Source organism: Amphiprion ocellaris, chromosome 7 (genome assembly GCF_022539595.1).
Source record: "Amphiprion ocellaris isolate individual 3 ecotype Okinawa chromosome 7, ASM2253959v1, whole genome shotgun sequence".
Taxonomy (NCBI): domain Eukaryota; kingdom Metazoa; phylum Chordata; class Actinopteri; family Pomacentridae; genus Amphiprion; species Amphiprion ocellaris.
Genome location: NC_072772.1, coordinates 31,996,068 through 32,015,238, shown reverse-complemented (window position 1 = coordinate 32,015,238; position 19,171 = coordinate 31,996,068). Strand labels below are relative to the sequence as shown.

General features: G+C 39.6%; 3 protein-coding genes across 4 annotated transcripts; all 3 read right to left on the bottom strand.

Moving 5' to 3' along the window:
• Positions 1-47: 47 nt before the first annotated feature.
• On the bottom strand, positions 48-19,158 carry cldnj (claudin j). Its single transcript, XM_035957155.2, has 2 exons — positions 18,934-19,158; positions 48-1,303 (listed from the first exon to the last, which is right to left on the bottom strand). Exons 1-2 carry the CDS (start codon positions 19,060-19,062, stop codon positions 641-643), a joined length of 792 nt encoding a protein of 263 aa, XP_035813048.2. The 5' UTR covers positions 19,063-19,158; the 3' UTR covers positions 48-640.
• On the bottom strand, positions 2,539-11,528 carry cldne (claudin e). Of its 2 annotated transcripts, XM_023290031.3 has the most exons (3): positions 10,814-11,528; positions 9,793-9,801; positions 8,270-9,119 (listed from the first exon to the last, which is right to left on the bottom strand). In XM_023290031.3, the coding sequence occupies exons 1-3, from the start codon at positions 11,450-11,452 to the stop codon at positions 8,712-8,714; spliced, it is 1,056 nt and encodes a 351-aa protein (XP_023145799.2). In that variant the 5' UTR covers positions 11,453-11,528; the 3' UTR covers positions 8,270-8,711. The 2 variants fall into 2 exon arrangements, with proteins under 2 accessions (XP_054867920.1, XP_023145799.2); XM_055011945.1 differs by lacking the exons at positions 9,793-9,801; positions 10,814-11,528 and adding an exon at positions 2,539-3,869 and having other exon boundaries at positions 8,862-9,423.
• LOC111581730 (claudin-4-like) lies at positions 13,063-17,836 on the bottom strand. Its single transcript, XM_023290032.3, has 2 exons — positions 17,251-17,836; positions 13,063-15,172 (listed from the first exon to the last, which is right to left on the bottom strand). The coding sequence occupies exons 1-2, from the start codon at positions 17,724-17,726 to the stop codon at positions 14,527-14,529; spliced, it is 1,122 nt and encodes a 373-aa protein (XP_023145800.2). The 5' UTR covers positions 17,727-17,836; the 3' UTR covers positions 13,063-14,526.
• Positions 19,159-19,171: the final 13 nt, after the last annotated feature.

The following is a 19,171-nucleotide window of genomic DNA, read 5'->3' as shown; positions in this document are numbered from 1 at the left end:
CCAACAGGAGAATCCATTTGTGGAGTTACTGACTGCAGAATAGGGACTCAGATTACACTTGATGACTTTACTGTCTTTATTTTGAATTCTAAGATACTAATCACAAACACGCAAGCTTTTCACGTGGCAAAAAATCACTAAAATGGGAACTAAAGCATGATTAATGTAATGTTCCACTGGATAAAGACACATTAAACTACAAACCTATTATTTGACTTCCTTTGTGAAAGGAGTTGACAACACAATCATTCTTCACAAAACTGAGGAAACTAAAATGGACTGCAGCTATTTGAAATGTGAGGTATCAGTAATGTAAAACTGTATCAGACAGAAAAGAAATATGTTTCTTCATATATGGGGATCTAATAATGCTATTCTATAATTCTATTCTATTCTATTGCAAATACTCTGAACGACCTTGAAAATTAACAAAATAATTTTACGGATACTTAAAAATAACTGTATTGTAAATGATATATAAATTCAACAGCACAGCTTTAGAGTCCTTTCATATATTGAACATGTTCAGAGTCATTTTATGTTTTTCAGTATCAACTAGTATCAGTGGGCTGTATATATCTATTCATGGCCAAATGAGAAATCACAATTCACTATCTTTTTCCTAAGCTCAGTCTGACCTTCACACATAGTTCTTGATGGCGTAGCTGCATCTTGTGGGAGTTTTGGCCAGTGTGTACCCACTCGAGGGGAACCTGGCTCTCTGCGGTGGACAGGTTGTGCACAGTATGACTCCGCCACAGAACAGCAGCCCAGATGTCACAAAGCCGATGTATATGGCCGCTCCGAGCTCTCTCTTCAGCACCTCGGGGACTCGAGGGTTGTGGAAATCGCTGATGATGGTGTTGGCCGTCCAGGAAACGGCCACTATGGTTGTGAGGGCCGAAAGGCAGAAGATGGCCCCGGAGCTCAGCACCACCCGGGCCTTGATCCGCGGGTGGCTCAGGCAGTTGGTGCATCGAGCCCCCAGGAGGAAGATGAGGAATCCCAGACATCCCAGGCACAGGCTGATGCAAATAAGGCCTCGGGCCGCCTGGAGGTCCGGCGACAGGTCCAGCAGGGCGTCATAGAGCTTGCACTGCATCTGGCCCGTGTACTCGCTGACACAGGTCATCCACAGCCCCTCCCAGAACACCTGCATGACCACCAGGTGAGTGCCGATGAATGCCGTCACCTTCCACATGGGCAGAGCGCAGATCAGGATGGTCCCAGCGACACCCACCATGGACAGGCTGATGCCCAGCTCCTGCAGAGCCATGGACAGGACCAGGCAGACTCTAACGCCCTGGAAGACACAGAGGGGGGACAAGAACACACATTTTAATGTGTTTATTCACGTCCTGACACTTTGCTGGTGGTGATTATTTTATAGGGCTCAGCAAAACATTCATCTACTGCTTTTTATCTCAGATCCAGTGACAATGAGGGATTGTGTAGTTAAAAAATATATATATAAGAAATGGTGGGGAAAAAAAGACACAAAAAGACAAACAGAAAGATCAGTAGTGACTGGTAGGTGGATAGACAGACTGAGATATGAAGATGCCATGATAAGAGTAACCACGGAGATGCTGTTTTTAGTAAAGCAGAAACTGTTTGCCATAAATGACGTCATTAGAAAAACGTTTTGGGATTTTCTGGTCATGGAGGAAGAGGGCCACTAGATGGCAGTATGTCACTAGAGATAATAACACTGATTAGGTGTGTTTTGCTCTGCGATGACAGGCAGAAACAGATTCACGAATCTGGGAGAAATGAGTCATCTCCTGTTTATAAATAGCTTTGTTTTTATAAGAATCAGATCTGGTGTGAACTTGTCAGTGTGAATCAGTATCAATTTTTAAAAATTAAATATTTGGGTCATGTTTGAGAAAGATTATAGTACAATTTTATTTGTTCCAAGTGTTTTAAAGATTATATAGCTTATATCTTTCAGATTAAAAAATATGTTATATCAGAGTAGTGGGTGCATTTATTCTGATATTTTTGTATAGTATAATAAACTTGTACATGTAAAATAAGTAGTTCTTCATTTTTTGTATGGTAATGTGCTGATGCCTTCCCACGGGAAATCTGAATTTTAAAGTTTAGAGTATTTCAGGAACAAAAGGTGGGAATAAAAACAGAATTAATAGACTGTACACATTAAGCTAACATTAACACCTAGGAGGTCTTGTCTTACAATGTATTTCATATTAACGTTACATATAATTGATTTGACGATTTTATTGATGCTAACATCTAAGTTTCTTTCCTTGTGTCTGTGGGTTAAAATCTGAAAGCAGGAAACCAAGTAGAGAACTGGTGCCAAAATGTGTGTGTGTCAGACATTACTTCACTGAAGTAATTTGAACCTACATTCTTTCTGATCCACAGCCTGATAACAGAAGAAAACACAACAAACAAATCACTGCTAGGGCTGTGAACAGACTATAATTCAAATTAAAGGCCATCTTTCAAAACCAAATCAAAAACTTTTTAAATTTTGAAATTCTAAAGAAAAATAAACAGGAACAATAGTTTTAACTTTTGTGACACATTTATAGCCACTTTAATAATCATTTTAAATTATTTAATTCATTCATTTCCACTAAAGCAGAGTATTCAAGTAGCAAACTCTGACACTACAGAGTGAAACTTTAAAAAACAGCTCATGCTTTACCAACAGGATTCTAAGTCCCTGAGTCACCCTTTTTGTTTTCCTGCATAGTGATCTCTGGTAAGTACCTGACAAACAGGTTCTCTCAGTGTTTGGTTTAAATAACCACTGGTGCATTTTAGTACATAAACAATACATAAACAAGTACATAAACAAGTGTCTTTGGCAGAGAGAAACACGTGATAGGTACGCTCATTTATTGTGAAAAAAATGAAACCACAAATATAAAATGACAAAAAGATGAATAGTGCAATAGCTTTTTTTTTCAACTCAAACCAACCACTGTTCCACAAAGAGCTTCTATCATTTAAACTATCCCCATATACCTGTTCATTAACAAGAGTAAAGAAATCTCAGACACAGAGCTTCATTCAAAGTACAAATCTTAAGGTACAAAGTGCAGATTTCCTTCATTGTCGGTTTTCTGTGTGCAAGTCCTTTTTCTTAATGCTACACAGCAGCTCAATAAACGCTAAAAGATAGACAGTCATCAGCCAGAGGTAAATTAGTCCCTTTGGAAAACTCAAATGTAGGTTTTTGTTGGTGTGGAAGATCGGAATGAGTCCACTCTGCTGTTCTCTTCAGGTTTGTTGATGAGATATTTCACAGAAGGGGCATAATCTTCCTTCGGAGGGCAGCTAGCACACAGAAGAGCCCCTCCCAAGAGCAGCAGTCCCCCGGCCCCCCAGCCGATGTAAAGAGAAGCCCCCAGCTCTCTTTTCTGGGCGTCTACTAACACGGGGTTGTAGAAGTTCCTTATGATGATGCTGGCAGTCCAGGAAACAGGGATGAGGCAGAGAAATCCACTGATGATCAGTATCACCCCTGCTGCAATGGAGGCCTTCGCCTTGGCCCTCTCCTCTGGAATGAAGTTGGTGCACTTTCCACCAGCGAAGGCGACGAGGAGCCCTGCGATGCCTGTGATAATGGAAACCACCACCAGAGCACGAGCCCCCTGGAGGTCAGTGCTCAAAGCCAACATGGAGTCGTACACCTTACACTGCATCTGGCCCGTACTCTGAACCACGCAGCTCATCCAGATGCCCTCCCACACGGTCTGCGATGTCACTATGTTGTTGCCGATGAAGGCCGTGACCCGCCATGTGGGTGTAGCGCAGACAATGAGCACCCCAATCCAGCCAAAAAGGGCCAGGGCGCAGCCGGCCATCTGCATCCCCATGGAAGCCATCGCCTTCTCTCTCCGAGAGTCTCTGAGAGAATATTAAGAGCTATGCAGGTGTGTATGTGCAGCTGAAGCATGAGTAAAATGGGAGGTGTGCAAGCCAAGCTATTGAGGACACATTAGAAGCCCTGAATACCTGCCGTGCAGGATTCTTTTATGTGTACGGACAATAAAAAGGTGGGGGTTTCAATTGTTCTTTTGGCTGGAGATGAGGCCTGTGAAACCTGAGGTGTTGTTGGTGCTCTGAACAAGGAAAAAACGTGACAGATAATGTGCCAACTACAAATGTTGGCAGTTTATATGCAGTTTCAGTGAAGGACAGAGTATTTGAACACATACAGTATTATCAATATGAGGCTTTAAAAAAACCAAGCCTCAGATCTGCAGTGAGAGTTAATCTGTCTGCCTTGCAATTCACTGCAGTCTCAAAACAAAAAGTGATTTGCTTCTGAATATAGACATCTGTACACACCAACGAATGTAATGGGAAGTTCATTTGAAATAAATCGCTGCTTTATGTGACTGAAACCTACTTTAAATCCCACAGCAGAAGCAGATTGAAGACTGCATTCTGTCATTTGAAGAACATTGCTAGCGTGTGAACAGTTGTCTCTCAACTTGTAATGTTCTCATCTCTGTTCCACCCGAGAGAATTTATCTCCACTTCAGCTGCTTCAAAACAAAGCAGCACATGTGTGTTGACCAAGACCAGAAGGAGAGCACACATGACACTGATTTTAAAATCTCTGCACTGGCTGCCTGTCTGATTTAGAACACATTTTAAAATCTTTTATTGCTTTATAAAGCTTCTAATGACCTTCTTGTGGCCTTTAAATTAAAACAAACTCAAGACCTACCTGTTTAGTTTGGCTTTTATTTTATTAAATTTGTATTTATGTAGTTGCTTATTTATTCATGTTTGTTTATGATCATTACTATTTTTAATTGATTTCATTTATTTATTTCTATATTTATGTACACACGAATATATTTCACCTTTATTTTATTATTTTTTTCATTATTGTCTTATTGTGCATTTCAGAATTTTGCCTTTTCATTCTTTTTTACCTGTAAAGCAACCTTTTATTTATACTATATTTGCATGAAAACTGCTATAAAAATAAAGTCTGATTGACTGATTGAAAAATATTTTAAATATTACCTTTGCAACTAAAAATAGAGTCATAACTCAGTAAAACTATTGTTTCTGGTCTACTCTGTGAAGTTTTGTCGCTAAGAGTTGTGGCGTTTTTTGGTCTTCAGTCAGAATTTGTTCAGTTTTTCTGTGTTTGAACAGAAGTGTAAATTCTCAGATTTTTTCTCATAAATACTTCTTTGAGTGCTTCGAACTACATTTGTTCATATGCATCTTAAATATTTAAAAGTCATTTTATACAGGCTAAAAGTAGAAAAACTGTCTTTTGATTTTTTTAGATGAATTTACTGAAACCCTCTTTCCGTTTATTGCTTGGTTACTGGAAGACTACAGCATTATGAAAATGTTCCATTGTCTACTCTGACACCTGTGACTGCACACCATCATTAATCTAGAACTGGTTTAGGCAGATTCGCTCTTAAGTGGCAGAGGTCAACTCAGGAATGTGATACCAAGAAAAAATGTAGAAACAGACCAGGGTGTGTTCACAGCTGTGACACACCCTGTTGTGCCATGCTGACATCATGTTGGTAATGATTCGGAGCGTGATAGACGTACAGAGATCATTTACTGAGAGTCACACAGTGGGGGCCATAATTACTTGAAAAAAATGCTCCCAATTAGGTGAACAGATGCCTTATTTATAACTTCCCCTTTGAACAACATACAGAAGCATTCTGTGATCTGACACTAATAGACAAGCAGTATCGTTTGACTATGCCACTGAAAACATTACAAGATTTGAAAAACAATAACAATCATGCTATGATTCACAGTGCTGTGGTTAGGCTTTGGTTAGGTTTCGGCACTTACATAAACTAAGTTAGGATTTAGGAAAAAAGCATGATTTGGGAAAACAATAGGGGACTTTTGTATTTGTGGTCATTAAAATATCTCTGCAATATGATTTGAGAAAGACAGTGATCAAAGTTAAAAGAATCCAATGTCAACTGTGGGGATGGACATGGGAAATAATCCAAAATGTCTCGTGTTACAGTCACTAAGGAAGATAGCAATTACTGTCTTCTGGGACACAATGTGTTTGATTCAGTTCACCTAAAATATCTGTTCTGACCACTTTCTACAGTGTTGGAAAAAAGTTTTCGGACACCGTTGAAGTTTTACACAATCACAAATATTATCATGAAATATTTGTGAAAAAATCTTTCTTGTCTTTCAAAATCTGTGACTGCATTAGACAGACACAAATGAATACAAATGGCTTTTTTGTTGTTGTTGTTGTTGTTTATTGTTTACAAGAAAAACTAACAAAACTAAATTCTACCAAAATGACCGAATACTCAAAATTTCTTTTCTATTTTTATGGAACCAATCAAGTTTAAGTTTTTAATAGCTGTTTTAGGATTTGTTTAGTATTATGGCTGTGATTGTACTGAAAGAAATTGCACTTGAAGAGTGCACCTAAGAGTGATTCTTAATGCAATACACATGCAAATCATTGGGGTGTCCAAAAACTTTTTCCACTTTTTTTGCATAAAATTGATCTGAAACACTTGTGCCCCAATATGTCAAAAGATGAGCCTGTTATTTAGGCTAAGAAGTGTTAAGCATATGCTATATATCACCAACGTCATGTGAGTGAAATAAAAAAATGTTATGTAATTATAGGCTTGACAACATTGTACCTTAAATAAATGCTTTTAAGCACTTACAGAGTGCTTTTAAATAATTAGTAGTACCCTTTTACAGTGTTTCCCATTCACTCATTCACACACACATTTACACACCAATAGACTGCCATCAGGAGAAACTTTGCCCAGGGACACTGAAAACTACAAATCCAGAACAGCTCATTAAATACTCAATTAATGAGTCCAGACGCCAATGCACTTTGTTTAAAATCATCTGAAATTAGGAAAGTACTTCCACTAAGCTATACTACACATGGTGTATTTTCTTCAGAGGCATATATGTAGAGTTTATGGCGAACAGCAATCCATACCCTAAATTGTGGTTATCGCTTTAAATCACCTCTGATCAGACAGGTAGAAAGTATGAAAAGAATTAAGCTGTGCAGGGAAGTGAGCATGAGTGTATAGTTCCTGTCAGGGACTTGTTTCTATGATTAATGTAATGTCAAATGTCACATCATGAACAGTCACCCGACTTCCACCTGTGCCCACTAGAAGACTTTGTCATGTGAACACCAGTACGCATGTCCCAGAGGACAATTAGCTAAAATGACACATTTTTCTGAAGCTACAAGTTGGACATTTATACTGTATCATACCCTGTGCAATCCTGATGTTAGAATGAAATAATGATGTTGTTGTTAATGTGTTGAGTTTAAGCTTTTAAAGGATTTTGACAATGTCTTTTACAATATTAAACAGTGTATGACTCACAGCCCTTTTAATACCAATGCAATGTTCAAATGGTACCGAGTATTTCAGTCAAAAAATCATTACATGCACTGTGATTCTTTATGAAAACAATGCCAATATTTGAATATAAGGCTCCTTTGCAAAGTCAGTTTGTCTTGTCAACAAATCCCATACATGGAACACATAAGGCACTAATCTTATCCTATTTAGTATTATGTGCCTGTATTTTAAAACCTGACACATCTAGCTTGCCCAGGTCATGTAGCTAATTTTTGTTCAAAGAGAATTTTTTAAAAAAACATATCAGTTGAGCCATACTCGAGTGGTATATTTCTTAATTGTAAATAGAATTCGAGGTTATTATAACATTCTCACATTCATTGTCCCACTACTTTAAATATTTTACTCCCAAAACTGTTATGCAGTGTTACTAATATACAGTATGTGGCCATTTATCTATTTAAATACAATCAAAAACGTTATTTAAATGCTGTTTGTGGATAGTATATGCATGGGTTCTCTTGACACCTACATACAGAAACAGTTCTATCAAAAAGCTTTGCCTGTCAACACTAAAACTGGTTGAGCAGGTTTAAAGGCTGCACATAGAGCTTAAACAAACAACTGGATGTTTTTGAATGTAGCTTGTTATTTCACTGTCCTTCTTCTCAGTTATACTTATGTTTTACTTTTTATTGCCGCAAACATATTGACCTACATAACCCTTGTATTACTGGAATAGTTATTTACTAAATCTCCTTGTGTAAAACAAATATCTTTGACCCTTGCGTTAAGTTACTCTTAACTGTCAACTGTAAACTAAATGTGTAGATACAACAGACTGACACCTTCTTTTGAGAGTAGCACTTTACCTCTGTGTGATCTAAAAAGACACTTGGACAAAAGAATATAATCAAGTCAATCTTTTATTACAAATCAAAATTTTAAGTAAACAAAGCAGTCATTTGATAAGGCTATTCCACAAAGATATTTATAAAGAAGTTTATACAAATAAATTCACAATATATCAGTGGTACTGTACACAGCTCCCTTCATCATAGCTCTTGGGGCCATTTACATTCTTGTAGCACAGCTTAGATTTGCCACCAGACATTCAGGTTTGGTACAAGCTTGTTATACAATTGCTCTCATTCAGTCCAGTGATTATTCCTGTTGACAAATTTTCTTTCCAGATCTGTAATTCACATAGCATCTTGGTACTGTTTCTTGTTCCTTAAGTCTCCCTTACTTCCATCAGAAGATCCTGAATTCTATCAGAAACTCAGAATCAATGAGGGTTGCTCAAGAATATTAAAATAATGTACTGTCTTTCTCAGCTGGATGGAGCTCTCAGACGTAGGCTCGGCTGGTAGCTGTAGATCTGGCACCGGCGTACTTGACTGGATACTCTGGGCTGTCTTTGGGTGGACAGGAGCTGCAGAGGAGGGCTCCACCCAGGATGAGAAGTGCAGCTGTGCCCCAGCCGATGTAGAGAGCAGCGCCCAGCTCTCTCCTCTGGGGGTTGGTCAGGATGGGGTTGTAGAAATCCCTGATGATGGTGTTGGCAGACCAGCACACGGGGATGAGAACAAGAACACCAGCACAGATGAAGACAATCCCAGCAGCGATGGCCACTCTGGCTTTGGCACGTTTGTCCTCCACGAAGTTGGTGCACTTTCCTCCAGCGATGCCCAGGATGACCCCAAAAGCAGCGACAATGATGGCGATGACCACGAGAGCTCTGGCAGCCTGAAGGTCCTGAGGCAGGGCCAGCAGAGAATCATAGATCTTGCACTGCATCTGACCTGTGCTCTGCATCACACAGTTCATCCACAAGCCTTCCCAGATGACCTGCGCCGTCACAATGTTGGCTCCAATGAAGGCCGTGACTTTCCACATCGGCAGGGCGCAAACAATGATGGTCCCCAGGAAGCCGATGATGGCCAGGACAAAGCCCAGCATCTGTCGTCCCAGTGACACCATGATGTAGGTAGTTGGAGTTGATCGAAGCAGAGGAGTTGAAGCTTTCAGAGGCAGGTCAGCTTTGGTTGTTAAGTCGAATAAACACGTCAGTTATAAAGATGTCTTTCTTGAAGGAGGAGTCAGAACCTCCTTCCTCCTGACCTGAAACCAGTGCACTGGGGGTGATTTTCCTGCCTGTCCAGATTCTTAACATTTTATGTATGCAGACGAAGTGTAGTTTCGATGAGATGAACGTCCATCCTCTCTATGGAAATGAAGACTGTAAAGACGACCCACATTCTTCATTCAAACAATGCTCTGCCAGTGACCAAATGTTGATTGGGTAAGTTACTGGGAAATCAGATCCAGTCACTGGTTTCAGGTTTGAAAAAAAAACACACATGGATGGGAGTTTCACCGGATGTCAAATGCAGTGTCCATTTATGGTCAATTTCCCTGGTGGTTTTGCTGAGCTGCTCTCATTAATATATCAAACTATTGTTGGATTTAATTTTATGTTTTTGTCAGACAGAGTGAAACTACTAAACTGGTGCCAGTCAACGTTACGGTAGAGTGTATCCCTCCAGAAACACTCTTTAAGAGATTGAAGAGATTTATAGTGAAATAATCAACACATAACAGAATATACAGGTCATAAAGGTTTTGTTATAATTGTTAAAAAAAATCATGAAAAGAAAATTGGTGTTGCCTTTTCTATTTTAGCCTGTCACACACACACACACACACACACACACACACACACACACACACACACACACACACACACACACACACACACACACACACACACACACACACACACACACACACACACACACACACATACAAAGGAGCTCTAACTTTGTAAAATGTTATAATTCATAATATTGCTGTAATACAATGACTGCACAAACAGAGAGGTGAATATGATACAAACATTTTATTGAAATTCTTTTCAATGATCGCAAAAATAAAGTGGCTTTTACAGAAAACAAACATGTCACAAATCATCACTATTTACACAATATGCTCGGTAAGACAAGGAAATAAATATATTGACAATGACTTCCTGATGAGCAGCAAAACAGCTTTCAGTGACCACAGCTATGATGGCAAATAACTCCTCTCATGTCAATGCTTCACAAACTACAAGGTTTTCTATTATAAAGCGCAAAATCCATCCACAACAGAAAGCAATTTAAGGAAGATTCATAGCAATCAGAGTCAAGTGACTGAGTAAAGTAACTTTGCATTACAACAATGTATTGGAATACATACCATCCTCTAGAAAAAAACAATGTGTATTTTGGTGCAGTTTTGCTTTCTAATTGCAACTGAAGTCTGTAAAGTCATCATAGCAGAAATTTCACTCTGTCCCTTCAGTTTTAAAGATACTGTCCAGCAGGGTATGTATTCGGTGCTGCATATGGTTTACTGGGTACGTATGTCCCACTGGCTGTGTACGGTCGGCTGGATGGAGGACCATACACTGGGCCATATGTTGCTGGGGCCGAGTAGGGGTACACTGGCGCTGGTGCATATCCTGGGTATCCATACACGTTTTTTTGAGGAGGGCAGGAAGTGGTGAGGGTGATGCCACCGATCAGAAGAAGTGCAGCAGAGCCCCAGCCGATGTAGATCGAAGCTCCGATCTCCCTCCTCTGTGTCTCGATGGTCAAGGGGTTGGTGAAGTCTGTGATGGTGATGGCTGCAGACCAGCAGACGGGGATCAGGACCAGGATGGCGGCGACGATGATGAGGCAGCCGCCTATGATCACCACCTTGGCCTTTGATGAATCTTTCTTCAAGCAGCCGGTGCACTTAGCTCCAATGAATGTGATTATAAAGCCGATGAAGCCGAAGACGAGGGAGATAATGACCAGTGCCCTGGCAGACTGCAGGTCAGGGGTCAGCCTCATCACCGATTCATTCAGTCTGCACTGCATCTGCCCGGTACTCTGCATCACACAGTTCATCCACAGACCGTCCCATATGATCTGGCCCGTCACGATGTTGGCGCCGATGAAAGAGGTCACTCTCCACATGGGGATACCGCAGGTCACCGACACCCCAACAAGGCCTATGAAGCTTATGACCTGACCCGCCACTTCCTTGCCAATCCTCCCCATGGTGAAGAGGCTTCGTCTGTGGCAGGAGAGAGAAGTTGCTCAGGTCTTGTTCACTTTCAGAGTGATATAGGTCTCTCGCTCGTTGTTTGCCTGAGAATGTGAAAGAGGAGGTGCTGTCCTGCTGTCAGGTGAGTTTCTCTAGTTAAACAGGATTCCTCTTCTTGGAGCTAGAGGAGTGGCACTCATCTTTAAACAATGCCTGGCTTTTGTTTGTGAAAAACAGACTTTCATATGCAGATTTTTTGCAGTAACGACAGGGGTTGCTAAGTTTAGTTACAGCCACCAATCAACTTCAAGCATTCTGTAACCAACTCAGGAAAATGGAAAATGATTACATTTTTAGCCTCTAAAGCAACAATACACCACTAAGCCTAAATCACCTTTTACAGTCTAGAATAATTAATTGAGTTTAATTGTTGTTTTTACAAACAAGTGCTTTGCTTGTATTTTGAAACTAAAATTTGAAATGGGATCCTCTTATTACTTACACACACCATTGATAAATTACCACAAAAAAGCAAGCCGTCACTATGAAGTTCATATTACTCATTTGTTGTAGTGTAAATGTCCAGATGTTGAGATTATGTAAGGCTCTGTTGTTAATAACAGAAAACTGCACAGAGACTTTTAAGACTTTTACACTAATAATAGTGAGGCAGATTTTCAAGAACAGTAAGCCTCTCTTTATTCCATCTTCATTTTTCTGTATAAAATTGTCAAAACAAAGAAGCTTGCGTGTTGTTTTCCGCTTGGTTAGTTGCGCTTCAATACTCTGTTCAGTCATTGAACTGTGTGTGCCAGTCAGTGTTTTCAAAATACAACTAAAGCAGAGGGTTTTGAAACAGTGGCTCACATAAAAAGAAGAAGAAAAAGGCTAAAATCCTGATGCACAAACAAAACATAAATAAGACACACGGGGTAAATTCATCTTTCCTTTGGTTTGGACTACTGACAAAACCAAAGATCAGAACACAAGATGTTTCCCAGTTTGGACAAATAAATAGCCCCAAGCCATGGAATGTTATAAAATGCAACTGGCTGTGTCACTTTCCATTAAAAGAATATAAGCCATGACAGATACCTTTGTTGGGTATAAACAAGCTGATGACACCTTATTCAACGTGATACTGCACCAACAACCATTTACACACTACTTGTTTCCAATTAGTCCCCCATAGCCTGACCTATATCCACAGAGCTGTGGGAAATATTTACTCTTACAATTGATGTTTTCTATAATTACAGCCTAGTTCAAGGTTTTGAAAGCACAGATGGTTAAATATCCATCACAGACATGTTGTATAGTTCCCAACATTTAACTGGGTCAAAAAACAAGGCACACTGACCTTCAAGACTATGTTATGTTTATTCTGGTATAAGAAAGAATTCTATTCAGTGTAAATGTACATGCATCCTATTTCCTGTTAAAATTATAAAGCAAAGGCATGTTCACCCAGTCTTGAGATGATATGATTATGTTTATTGTATTGTTGTGTAATCACCTCTTCACATAACTTTGTAGTATTAATTGTACTACCTCTAAGCCTTCTTTAATCTCCATAGTAGAATCATGACTATGCTATGATTTTCACAGAAATAAACAGCAATCATTCAGGAAGAACATAGTTTATTTACAGTACCAGAACAGTAGAAGTTATACAAGCACACACAAAATGCAGAGTGAAAGGAATTCAGAGATTTCTCAAATGAAATGTGTGATTTTGAAGTTGTGAAAATGGCAGGACAGATTTTAAAAAATGCACCATTACCACATACCATATGCGCTACTATACATACCATGCAATACATTATTACACAAAAATGAGCAATTAAACACCCCCCCTTTTGTAATAAAAGACGTAATTCCTGTCATTTTAAGGAAGTGCAAGTGCTGACAGCAAGGACAAAGTTAAGACATAATTCTGGTTAAGGATGTGTAAATGCTGACAGCTAGAAAAGGCCTGAAAAACAACTCGTGTTGGGACAGTGGGAATGCTGTTAGCTAGGATAGACCAGGTGAGGCCTGTTAGTCATGTCCTGTGTACAACACCTCCTTATGCAGTTAAGACTTACTTCTTTAAACAGAATCACCTTAAATCATTCTTTAATACTTATGAACATCAATATTAAAAGAGGCAAACAATCATCAATAAAGTTAGTCATGTAATCATCAGAATATAAAACTTGCAACCTGTAATCCCTTGTTCTGTTCATTTATTGCCAGAGTCCGCATTAATGGCCGCTCCTGGGATCTCAAATCTCAACCCCTCTTGACATGCTTAAGTGGAAGTTGTACATAAAGAAGCTATCATTTTTTTTCCCTTTATTTGTTCATCAGTTACCACCTGAAAAATAATTAAAATGATTACATTCTTGTGAAATCCTTAGAAAAATGTGGGAGAATATGTACATTGACTGTTCATGATGCAAATCATATTCCTCAAACCAGCTACATTCCAATATGAACTAAACATTTTGAAAGTTCATTTCACTGAATCCACCCTCCAGTGAAACTCAAGATTTTTACCCTGTTAACATGTCTATATGGTGGTTCTTTTTAAGTTAAAAGAGCAAAATTGGAGGTCATCATAGCTGAGCATTTCCATCTTGGTACTGCAGGGTACTTCAAAATCTTTGATGGTGTTGAGGGGTTTAATCAATACCTGAAGAGGGTCTTTAACATTTAAAATGACACAAAAAAATAATTGCCCCTTCTGGTGTTTAAGCTGGCAGACTATTTTCATGGCAAACATTGTGATTAAGTATAAAAATAAAGAGCCTACGTGATCCAAGCACCTTGCTGGGACAGCTAAATGGAATGCAGCCATTGTTTTTGCTGTTAGTTTCACTTGTTGGACTCAACAACATGTCTGCCATGGGAAAGGTCACTTTGACAAACGCACAACCTGCAGTCGAACCTCAGTATTCAGCTTGTGGCGAGCTGTGATTTAATGCCACATTTACATTGTCTGTGAATATATCTACATTATAACTGAATTTGAAAGCAATCTATCATTTCCTACTTGTGAATTTCCTGTGACCTTGAGAGTCGATGTTGGGATGGAAAAACCATCTTACACATATTCTCTTGATGTGGAGGTTGACTTCACAGGTGTGAATTTGGGTACGTAGTGGGGGTGTTCGTGTTTAGGCGGGCAGTTCCAACACAGTAGTCCCCCTCCCATCAGCAGCAGCGCAGAAGCTGCCCAGCCGATATACAGCGCCGCTCCCAACTCAAACCTCTGGGCTTCGATCATCAGCGGGTTGTAGAAGCTGGTGATGATGCTGTTGGCAGACCAGGAGACCGGAATGAGACAGAGCAGCCCCGAGACGATGAACAAAACCCCAGACAGGATGCAAGCCTTTGCTTTGGATCGCTCATCCTCAATGCAGTTTGTGCATTTCCCACCAGCAATGGACAAAATCACTCCGAAGATTCCAGTCAGGATGGAGATGATGATCATGGCACGAGCGGCCTGCAGATCCCGAGGCATGGCCAGCATGGAGTCATACACCTTGCACTGCATCTGACCCGTACTTTGCACCACACAGTTCATCCACATTCCCTGCCAGATGTTCTGAGCCGTGATGATGTTGGCTCCAATGAAAGCGCTGACCTTCCACATGGGTAAGGCGCACACCACGATGACCAAGAACCAGCCAACCACAGCCATCGATATGCCAGTGATTTGAATCCCCTGAGAAACCATCCTGTCGGCTCTAGTCCTTACATGTAAAAATGCAAAAAGAAAACAGGTGGAACGCTGCGAGCTTGTATTTATAGGCCGTTGTGTGGGAAGATGGGACACAGACATGGGGGTATGTGATACCACAGTCCTCAGCTGCTATTGGCTTAAAGGAGTTTACACACAAACAGAGACCCAGTGACCTTTAGGAGTGCTGACCTGACAGAAATCCAGAGCTTGAAGGTCAGATATAAAACAAACAAAAAACACTATTTGCATCAACTTTTCATTCTGTAGCTGAGAATGATTTTAAAGAAGCTTGCTCCAAGCACAGAATGAAAGAGAAACTATTAAATGAGGTTGCATTTACATTCACATCTTTACAAACCTATAAAAGTTTAATCACATAATTGCAGTAATATGACACATGAGTAACTAACCTGCTTTCTGACTTCTATCCAACTTGCTAAAAAGTAAAGTTGGATAAAACTACTGTAACATACATTCAAGTGTCATGGCTAAACAGGAATAAAAGCCAAAAATGCACATTATCTTAATTAAAAAGTTACTGTTTGGTTATAAAATTTGAAGACACAAATTAAATCTGATAAAATTACTGTTGTGTGATATAGTTGTATTTATACATAAGCAAGTGTGTGAGAGAAACTACAGGATGTGTCATTTTTTTCTTGCAGCAAGGGGCAGTGTTGGGCAGGTAAAAACTCATGCAACAAGTACTTCACAAAAGAGTCATAGCCCATATGTGTAGAAGTACCTGTTCTGGAGTAAATAGGAACTTTTTTTCTATTAATATGTAACTTCTTGGTTTGAGCACATTAGAAAAATCCAGTTTCCTCAAAAACAATTACACGCATCTCATTATAGGTCCCATTATAGGTTCCAGAAAGGTTTCACATTTATTACAATGTGCAGTGAGAATTTTTTTTCCTTTTTAAATGAAATTAAATGAAGATTTTACTTTATAAAATAGTTCCTGGTTTCAGTTAACCCTTTTTGGCACTTCTTTAGTCTACTTATACTCTAACAACATTTTAATTAAGAGATTTTCCAAGAGTGGTGAGTGGAGTAGGTGCATTTTTGAGGATTTATTAAGTTAATCAAGTAAAATTTTGTATTACTTTTAAAAATATTTGCCCTTTTTGTTATACATACACTACCAGTCAAAAGTGTGGACACACCTTATCATTCAATGCTTTTATTTATTTGTATTATTTTCTGCACTGAAGATTAACATTTTTTTTGTTTACAACATGATTCCATATGTATTATTTTATAGCTTTGATGTCTTCAGTATTAATCTACAGTATATAAAATAATCAAATAAAAACCACTGAATGAAAAGGTGTGCCCAAACTTTTGCCTGGTAGTGTATTCTAAAATGTATGGGATGTGTATTCTGCATTATAGCACCACCTCATGTCCTCTTTCTGAAGAAGTAATTTTTAACTTAAGAATAAACTGATTTAATACCATGTAGTGAAAATCCATGAACACAAACCCAGACAAACATGATACTTTAGTGTTGATAAAAAAAACTTTATTTACAGTTTAGACAGTCATTAATAACACACAATTTCAAATGAAATGATATGTGAAAAGACACAAATGGATGAAATTAAAGGAAAATGAATAAAACAGTTCAAAGTAACATGATATTTGAAATATAAATGATCTCTTTTTTGACTCAATCAAGCATTTGGTAACTCAGTCCACAGTTTTTTGGGTGGGGTGCACATCTGTTTTTTTTGGCACTGATTCCAGAAATCAAGAAGTGCTGTAACTCAACAGGAACACATCAAACTAAACTCTAAGCACAATAAAGCAGTGGTGAAATTGAAAAGATACTTAATGTAGCAATATGAATCAGTTTCATCGACCACAAAGCCTTTGCATCAAGTCCTTTTTTGTGAGTCTCTCAACCTCCTCATTTGGCTTTGCTTTCCTCAAACGTAGTCCTTGGGTGCAGATGAACGGGGAGCTGAGTACTTGGCAGAGTAGTTATCCTTGGGAGGGCAGTTGGCACAGAGGAGTCCACCACCCAGGATGAGGAGGGCTGAGGCCCCCCAGCCGATGAAGAGCGCAGCTCCCAGCTCCCTCTTCTGCGACCCCACAAGGGTTGGGTTGTAGAAGTCCCTGATGATGGTGTTTGCAGTCCAGGACACGGGGATGAGGCACATAACACCAGCAATGATGAAGATCACACCAGCTGCCACGCTGATTTTGGCTTTAGCACTGTCATCTTCCACACAGTTGGTGCACTTGCCCCCTGCGATGGCCAGGAGGATGCCAACGATACCAATCAGGATAGAGATGATGATGAGGGCGCGGGCAGCCTGGAGGTCTCGGGAAAGGGCCAGCATGGAGTCATAAACCTTGCACTGCATCTGGCCTGTGCTCTGAACCACACAGCTCATCCAGATGCCTTCCCATGTAGTTTGCGCAGTCACTATGTTCTGGCCGATGAAGGCTGTCACTTTCCACTGGGGAAGGGCACAGACAACGATGGTCCCAATCCAGCCGATAATGCAGAGAGCAATGCCCAAAATCTGAAAGCCAGCTGACACCATGTTTCCTCAGAAAGTTTCTTGCAGTTGTCCACAAAAAATGTCCAAAATTTGTCTCTTTAGGAAGTCTTGCTAGAGCGATCCCCAAATGCAAATGTTTGGGTAAGGTTGGAGCAGGCCTTTTATACACTTAACCCAGGAGGGGTTTGACAGATGCATACAGTGTCACATAGATCTGTGACGTGTTCACTGCTCTCACCCCCACCCCCACTCCCAGTCCCAGACATGTGTCATCATGTCAGTTTTTGTCTCATTCAGGGAATCACTGCAGGTGGAAGAGCCACAGTATGACTCACTTGTATTAAGCTTGGTGCAGCAGACTAAAAAGTACAATCAGCCACACCCTTAAAATAATGGTATTGGCCAATAGAGAGCTTTTTTTGGTCATGTTTGAGTTTTATTGTGCGATGTAGTAACAACGACTGAAACTACACTGGTGATGTTAGATCAAAACCACACATGTTCAAAATGCCGCTTGTAGAAACTGCTTTCTTTAAAGATGGTTATTTTGCACTTTTAAGTTCATTCAAGTACAACTCTAAATGTTTCTTAGATGTACAGATCATACTTGTTTTGTACTTGAGAGGCTCTGGTTTAAAAGTATGGAATGTGTACTTTCCATCCCCTGTTAATACAACACAGTCACTCAAGCAAAGTTATACCTAAAACACAATGAAAACTCAGATTTTAAAATTTCTGCATCAGGATTTTTTTCATTATATTGTCTGTTAACCTCTGAACCATGGTTTGTTTTTAGCTGCAAGAATTTCAGTTCAAGAAAAAAGTAGAGCACAAAAAGCGTGTTTGTCTACAGGTGCCAAGACTGCAGATGGAATTTCATTAATGTACAGAAAATCAGAGTCCTTGATACATACATTTTTCAGATAAGCTCTAAACTACAGAATCCAAATATCTGGATAAATACTGAGATCATTCTGGTAAAATCATTCGTACTTGTACCAACAAATGTACAGTCAAATACATACTGCATCATGCTGATTTAACAGGCCTTCTCGCACAGCTGTGTAACAGAATAGCACTGACAAGGACGCGCCCATGAACATATTTTATAATCGAACAAAATCAAGAACCTCAACAAAAATTTTTAATGACTGTTACATGATTAGCCAATTTTTTTCAAAAAGAAGTACTTTGAGCTGCCCAAACAGAGAAGATTTACAGTACGTGGAAAAAAGAGATCGAACCTGACCTTGCAGTGAAGTAAGTCCTTGCAGGATGAAGGTTTGCACGCTCTCCTTCGGGTTGTCTTGGGAGAGAATGTGCACCCTGAGTTCCAGGTCCCACTTATCGATAAATTTCCACAGCAGCAAGAATACATCAGGAGGGAGATGTTGGGGAAATGGTAAACATGCCAAGTGATTCTGGTTGACAGACTGTTGCAAAAAAAAAAAAGAGGGGATAGTGAGAGGGGGCAAAGGCAGGCAGAG